General features: G+C 55.9%; 1 protein-coding gene across 1 annotated transcript; it reads right to left on the bottom strand.

The window, feature by feature from the left end:
* Positions 1-2,474: 2,474 nt before the first annotated feature.
* RPS4X (ribosomal protein S4 X-linked) lies at positions 2,475-6,521 on the bottom strand. The gene is made up of 7 exons (XM_064427418.1): positions 6,471-6,521; positions 6,196-6,273; positions 5,494-5,674; positions 4,969-5,066; positions 3,789-3,960; positions 3,228-3,385; positions 2,475-2,635 (listed from the first exon to the last, which is right to left on the bottom strand). The coding sequence occupies exons 1-7, from the start codon at positions 6,471-6,473 to the stop codon at positions 2,534-2,536; spliced, it is 792 nt and encodes a 263-aa protein (XP_064283488.1). The 5' UTR covers positions 6,474-6,521; the 3' UTR covers positions 2,475-2,533.
* Between the last annotated feature and the right edge of the window lie 209 nt (positions 6,522-6,730).

Here is a 6,730-nt window from a genome sequence, read left to right as displayed (position 1 = left end):
ATTTTTACTTATAACATTAATTAACAACACAAACAAAACCAGTATCTTTATTACAAAGTTACTTTAACATCACACGTATGGAATCCATTCAAATATTTGCGAAAAGCTAATATTATAATATGTATCTATAACACTAACGGCCCTCACAAGCCCCAGGCGTGTGCAGTCACTGGCATCATCGCCTGGGGATGCTTCTGGGAAGAATGGACACTTTGACACTCAGTTGTGGCCTCTGGCAGAGGGAAAGAAGCAGCAGCAACTATTATTACTGTAGATACCTTGCATGAATCCCTCCTTCTGCAGGGGCTTCTGGGGGACACCTCGACGGTCCACCTGCCGCTTGGGGCGGCTAGTGGACACAGGGCAGGTTTCAGGGGCGATGCTGGAGCAGGGGCAGCGGCACAAGGCGAACAGGGCTCAGGGGAGCTCTGGCCACACAGAGCGACGCCCAGCTCTGGCCTCGGCATGTGGCACCTCCGCTCGGGCCGGGAGCTGTGGCGGGTGGGCTGCAGCTTCTTCCTCGCCATCCCGGGCGGCCTCGAGGCGGCTCTTCCGCACTCGCTGAGGCTTTCTGTCATCTCACCGCTGCCGCGACCTCATCCCTCATCTGCCGCTGCCACCGCCCGGCCCCACGCCCAGTGCTCTGCCACGCCGCACTCCAGTACCCGCGCGGGCGCCAGGCACTCAGACGTCGGGCAGCAGCGCTCCGACGGTACCGGCTCCGCAGTTCCGCGCTTTGCACTCCGAGCGCCGCCGACATCGTGTCCGTGGGACGGCAGCGCAGTTCCTTACCGGGAGGCGGCTCCCACCGCGGTCCCGCACACGCGAGTTTAGCTGTTCCCGTGCAGCTCGGCAGTTTGGCCAGGGGGGGCAGCAGGCAGAAAGCTCCTTTTTCGGTCAACGCGCATTCGCGGCTCTCTTGGCTGCAGGAGCAGCTACTGACCGGACGGTGGCGGCTCGGCGGGACCCCGGCCCGGGGAGCGCCGCGGGGCCGCCTTGCAGGGGGGACACCGAGCGGGGGATCACAGCCGAGGAGCGGGAAAAGGACACGGAGGGAGGCGGGGAGATGCACGAGAAACACAGAGATTACATACACCAGATCCACCCGGGACGGTGCATTTGGGATAACCCACACGAAGCAACCTAATCTGGCTAACCAGCCCACACTGGATAATCCATTGCAATGCCCACCCCCAAACTGCACACATTTCACCCCAAATTTTCCCAAGTGTTGGTTTCATTGCCATTTTGGAGTTCTTGCTAGTATAACAACAGGGTTTTACTTTCCCAAATATTCAATTTGGCTATTTGCTAAAGCTTTTTCACAACGTAAAAACTAAGTGGTTTTTGCTTTTGGCTCTGTGCATGAAAATGTGGGATTTTCTGGCTGCTCACATCTGTGCATCACAGGACAGCCCAACACCAAGCCCACTGCCAGCACCATGAACGACCCTGGAGATGCTGCTGCTCTGAGCCTGCACAGCATCCAGAGGGAGCAGCACAGCAACACTAGAGGGAACATGGGCAGTGCCTCGAGCATTCAGCTTTCCTGAGAGCATAAGGTCAGAATACAGCAGGCTGCAGCCACTTCATGAGGCTCAATTACATTTCACTATGGACACTTGATGAAGCCAATAAAAGACGCAAATTTTGCACTTGTGCACATCTGTGCTTCATCCATCTTGGAAGACAGGTGCTCACAAGGCAGGCAGTGAGAGGCCCCAGGACTCCTCTTCCCCAGGCTGAGCAGAGCAGAGGTTGTGCCCTCAGCCTCTTCTATGCCTCCATCACTCCAGCTTCTCCACTGGCATTGCTCCAGTGCCAATATACCTGCCTGGACCTGGTGGCCCAAGTCTGCACACCATGCCAGGCACAGCCTCCCCTTCCCTACAATGCCTCCTGCACCCTTCCTAGAACAGCCCAGTTGTGCAGCTGCCCTTCCTGACTGGGCACCCTGCCCACACCAGCCCACCTTGTCCTCCAGGGCCATTCCCAAAACCACAGCCAGTTCCCAGCTCCTTGGCTTCTGCAGACCAGACTGGTGCTCAGTGTCCCCAGCAGCCCATTCACCTCCCACTTAGTCCAGTCTGTCAGTGTGATCACTTCCACCCTCCACCTCCACAGAAAATACATGGAGGAGCAGCCCCACTTGGACATTTAGTGCCAACACCCTTGAAGCCAACAAGGCCTGGGTAGCCCCTCAAACTCATTTGGCACCACTGGCTACAGGAGAGCCCAGGTAGCTCTCCCCATATCCCTGCTCCTCCAGGAAGTGTTTGTGCCAACACCTTTGCAGATAGAGCAGTCTGAAGGCTCTCCCACCCTTCCTCCTTGCCTTTCCGGAATAAGGCTGTGGTAGTTACTCAGACTGACAGGAGTCGCCCCAGAGAAGCAGGACTTTCTGGGGGGCAGGACCTGGCACTGGCAACATGGCTCCCCACCCCAGCCCCAGGACACTCCCCAGCAGTCAGAGCCATGTAGTAAACAGTTTAATTAACACACTGACAGCACCAGAGCCAGTCTGAGCTGGACTTTATCCGCTGCTCTGTTTGGCCGCCAGTCTCTTGTCTCTCTCTTCAGCAATGGTCAGGCGGATGCCCTTTCCACGGGGCAAGGAGATCCATGGCTTGTTGCCCTGCAGCAGGGGAGAAGAAACCACTTCACATCAGGAAACCCAGATAGCAACACAACTCTCTCTAAGGGGGAAAACAGCAGAAGCCCACCCCTGCTCATGCTGGGTCAGGTACACATGGTGATGGCACTGGTGCAGCAGAGGACCCTAAGGAAGGTGCCAAGGATGCACAGGTCTACAGCTGCCTTTCAGTCACATCCGTGAAGAATGCGCTTCAGCCAAAACCAAAACACCACCCCTCCATAACCTGGAATGGCAAAGCAGCAGAGACTTTCTGGGGGGCACTCAGGAGTCACAGCAGCTACTCAGATCACACCAAGTCTTAGCACTGCTTAGCCCCCAGCTCTCAGGATTAAAGGGCTGCTTCTTGAAAACAGTCATTGCTGAAGTTGCCAATGCTTCTAATCTTTCCCAGAGCAGGAAAAATACAGGGATCCAAGTCAGAACTGAGACCAGCACTGAAGCTCCACTGTGTGGGAAGACACCTGCCCAAGGAAACACCAAGGCTCTTTGCCTCAGCCAGCAGCCCCTCAGAAGAAGAGAGCCCCTCAAAAAAGAAGGGAACCACCCCCACTTGGTGCCCCCATGGCCTTACTTTGCCAATAACGAAGATGTTGGACAGCCTGGTGGCAAAGCTGTTGCCATTGGCATCCTTCACATGAACCACATCAAACGACCCGGGGTGCCTCTCCCGGTTGGTGATCACCCCAATACGGCCCAGGTTTGCACCGCCGGTCACCATGCACAGGTTACCTGAGTAAAGGAATACAGGTGTGACAAGAGCTGGCACCATGTGCTGTGAAGTCCTTCCACTTGGGCTCTCTGCCCATACCAAACATTCCCACTCCACCCGCGCTAGCACTGCTCACAGCTCTGACTGAGACTGTCTCTCACCACCAAGAGACAAGCTGAAGCACCTCCCCACCAGCTCGCTGCTTCTACCTGGTGCCCCAGAACTACCAAGTCCCTGCCAAATGCTTCCCACTGCAGGAAGAATCCCTGCTCCAGCTCCAGGTGGACATGCTCCTGGGAAACAAACCCGTTCCCAAGACTGACACCACTGACTATTTCAGTGCAAATATGCCTAGCACCTAACTTCCAGACTGCTCTCCACAGCGGGGAAGGGTACAGTGCTTTAATGGGATGCAAGACCTACCTGTGTCAAACTTAATGAAGTCTGTGATCTTGCCTGTCTCCAAGTCAATCTGGACCGTATCATTCACCTTGATGAGGGGGTCTGGATAGCGGATAGTGCGGGCATCATGAGTGACCAAGTGAGGGATTCCTTTGGTGCCCACAAAGATCTTCCTCACCTTGCACAGCTTGTACTGCAAACAAAATCCAACATCTCTCAGCTGAGGCAGCAAGCAGTACCTTGGACTAGGGAACTCTTACACTCCAGAGCCACCAGCCAGCAGAACACCCAGACACCCAGGGCTTACAACATGAGCCCACAAGAGTGACCTGTCCAGCTCCCTGCCTCAGTAACTACTTTTGAACAGCTGCCATGCAGCTCTGCTACAGCCCCACCCCAAAACACCTTTGCTGTTGGGAGTAGCAGCCCACCTTGAGCTTCAGCCTCCCCAGAAACACTGGCTGCACTTTCACAGGAGGACAATTCTCTTATTTTTCCCCTGAAGCCCATGGCACACAACAGAGACAGAGGCTGCATTTCTCCAGGACCGAAGAGACATCTGTCCCCTCCAGGGCACTGATTTCCCTCCTGCCTATCACCTTAACTCCCTCACAGATCAACGCAGAGTAGTCATCAGAGAAGTGCATCACAAGGAGAAGCACACCACAGCTGGCTCCAGCACAGTCAGCTCTGCCATCCCCACAGCTGCGTGCTTGCACAGCCTGCCTTAAAGGAGATGCAAACCAGAGCGCAGCCTTGCAGCTGAGGCACACCACGCCTGGGTTAAGGGACACATGAGGAAGCTGCTCACCAGCATCCGTGGTGAGTACACAGTTTTGTTGCTCTGGGAAGAAGTTGAAGGCTTTTATGCCAGACAGTTCCATGTTTCTAGTCTCTGTTAGCTGGCCAAGCCAAGACACCCCTCCACTCCAAAACTCTCTGATCCAGCCCATGCCAACAGCATCATCTCCAGCACCAGACAATGACCCTACAGCCACCTGTGAACTACTTCTACATAACAAAGAGATATCCCCCCCCAACACAGGCTTCATCACAACTCTGAGCGCCCCAAGCTCAAGTACAGCATGGCCTCAACTGTCAAAGAGAGACATTAGCTCTCATTCAGGAGATACGAAAGAGGAAGCACTGCCCCAGTCAAACCCAACTGGGCCCACCCTTACACCACATCAAAGCTCCTCACCTTGGCCTCCTCAGGTGTGATGCGGTGAACAGCAAACCGGCCCTTGGTATCATACACCAGGCGGAAATGCTCACCTGTCTTCTCAATGCTGATGACATCTGATTGCAGACAGGGAAATATAACAGCAGCTGTTATTGGCTCATTACCCTAACTTGGGATCAAGTTCAATTTTAAAAAGAAACAGAAACTGCTGAACAACACTTGGGGTGTGACTGATGAGGCTGGGATTTACCCTTGAGCACAGGCTCACGTTTTTTGCAGCAACAGACTGCAAATTAGCAAAAACTGCTGAAGGCTGGAATCTGAATAGCAACGTACTCAGGTCAAGCAGGCACTTACAGGCTACAAGTATATGACTATGGTACTCACTGCAGTGCACAATTCCAAACTAAGCAAGAACTACTTATACATATCTTTTCTTCAACTCCAGCAGGGAAACCCTATCCTTCAAACAATGCCAGCCCCACAAAATCTCCCCTGCCAGTGTAGAAGAGCTGCCTAAGGAATTGCCCCAACCCTCCTCACCCATGAAGCCCGCAGGGTAGGTGATGTCGGTGCGGACTTTGCCATCTATTTTGATGAACCTCTGCATGCAGATCTTCTTGACCTCATCTCCCGTCAGAGCGTACTTCAGCCGGTTGCGCAGGAAGATGATAAGGGGAAGGCACTCCCTCAGTTTGTGTGGGCCCGTTGATGGGCGGGGTGCCTGCCGACAGAAAGTTTCTGCTGGAGGCTCAAGCAGCATCAACCACCCCAGAGAAGGAAACCATAGAGCCAAGAACTCCCGCAAGAGCACGGAAGGGCAGCAGCCCGAAGTGCAGCTGCCACGCAGGCAGCGACCGGCTGAAGCTCTCTGTTCTTGGTGTTCACAGTAGTTCCCCCCATGTCTTGCCTCACAGGGCACAGCCCTCAACAGAGCACAGCCATCCATCTCAACCCGGAGGTGGAAAAGCACAACAGGCAGATTAAAAGAGAACATCCAACGATCCCATCACATCCCGTACGAACAGGGGAACATGAACTCTGTTCACAAAGACCCTAACGTTAAACAAACACCTCCTGCCGTGTCCAATTGCCCCAGCTCACCGCTCGCTCCCGCGCAGCACCCGAACACTTCCTCTGATGTGACTGCGGCTGCCACGACCCCGGGCCCCACCTCCGACTCCAGTCTCAACCCCAAAACCACACCCGACCGCAGCTTTAACCCCAAACCAGGCCCGCACTCACGAAGACGCCCGTCAGCTTGTCCAGCATCCAGTGCTTGGGTGCAGCCACGCGCTTCAGATGCTTCTTGGGGCCGCGGGCCTACAGGATGGGACATTTTAAGGGATGTATTACGGCCCCCCCCAGCCATCCCTCCCCGGCTCCCTCCGACTTCCGTCCCCCGGACCCAAGCGCCGGGCTCCCTCCCGCGCTTGTCGCCCAGGGGGGGTGGCCACAGCCCGTGGCGAGCGGGGGATGGCGGCGGATGGCGGCGGGGAACCGCGCCACCGCGCTCTCACCATGGCTGCGCTCGCCGAGAAAGGGCGGGTGCGTCCGGTCCGCCGCGGAAGTAGAAATTATGGCAGCCGCGACATGCGTCGCCCCCTGGTGGCTCGGAGGTCCAGGGCCGCTGGCGAGGTGACCGGCAGACGGGGAGGGCTTGCCCCTTCCCGACGGGGACACCCCGCTCCAGGACACCGCTCGCCGGGACTCCCTGCTCCAGCCCGGGCGCTGTGGTCATCGCTGATGGCATGGGACAGCCCGCTAAGTTCTGGCCCTG

The sequence above is a fragment of the Passer domesticus genome, chromosome 7, assembly GCF_036417665.1.
Source record: "Passer domesticus isolate bPasDom1 chromosome 7, bPasDom1.hap1, whole genome shotgun sequence".
In the NCBI taxonomy this organism is placed as follows: domain Eukaryota; kingdom Metazoa; phylum Chordata; class Aves; order Passeriformes; family Passeridae; genus Passer; species Passer domesticus.
Note: the sequence above shows the minus strand (reverse complement) of the source record. Positions and strands in the feature narration are given on the sequence as shown.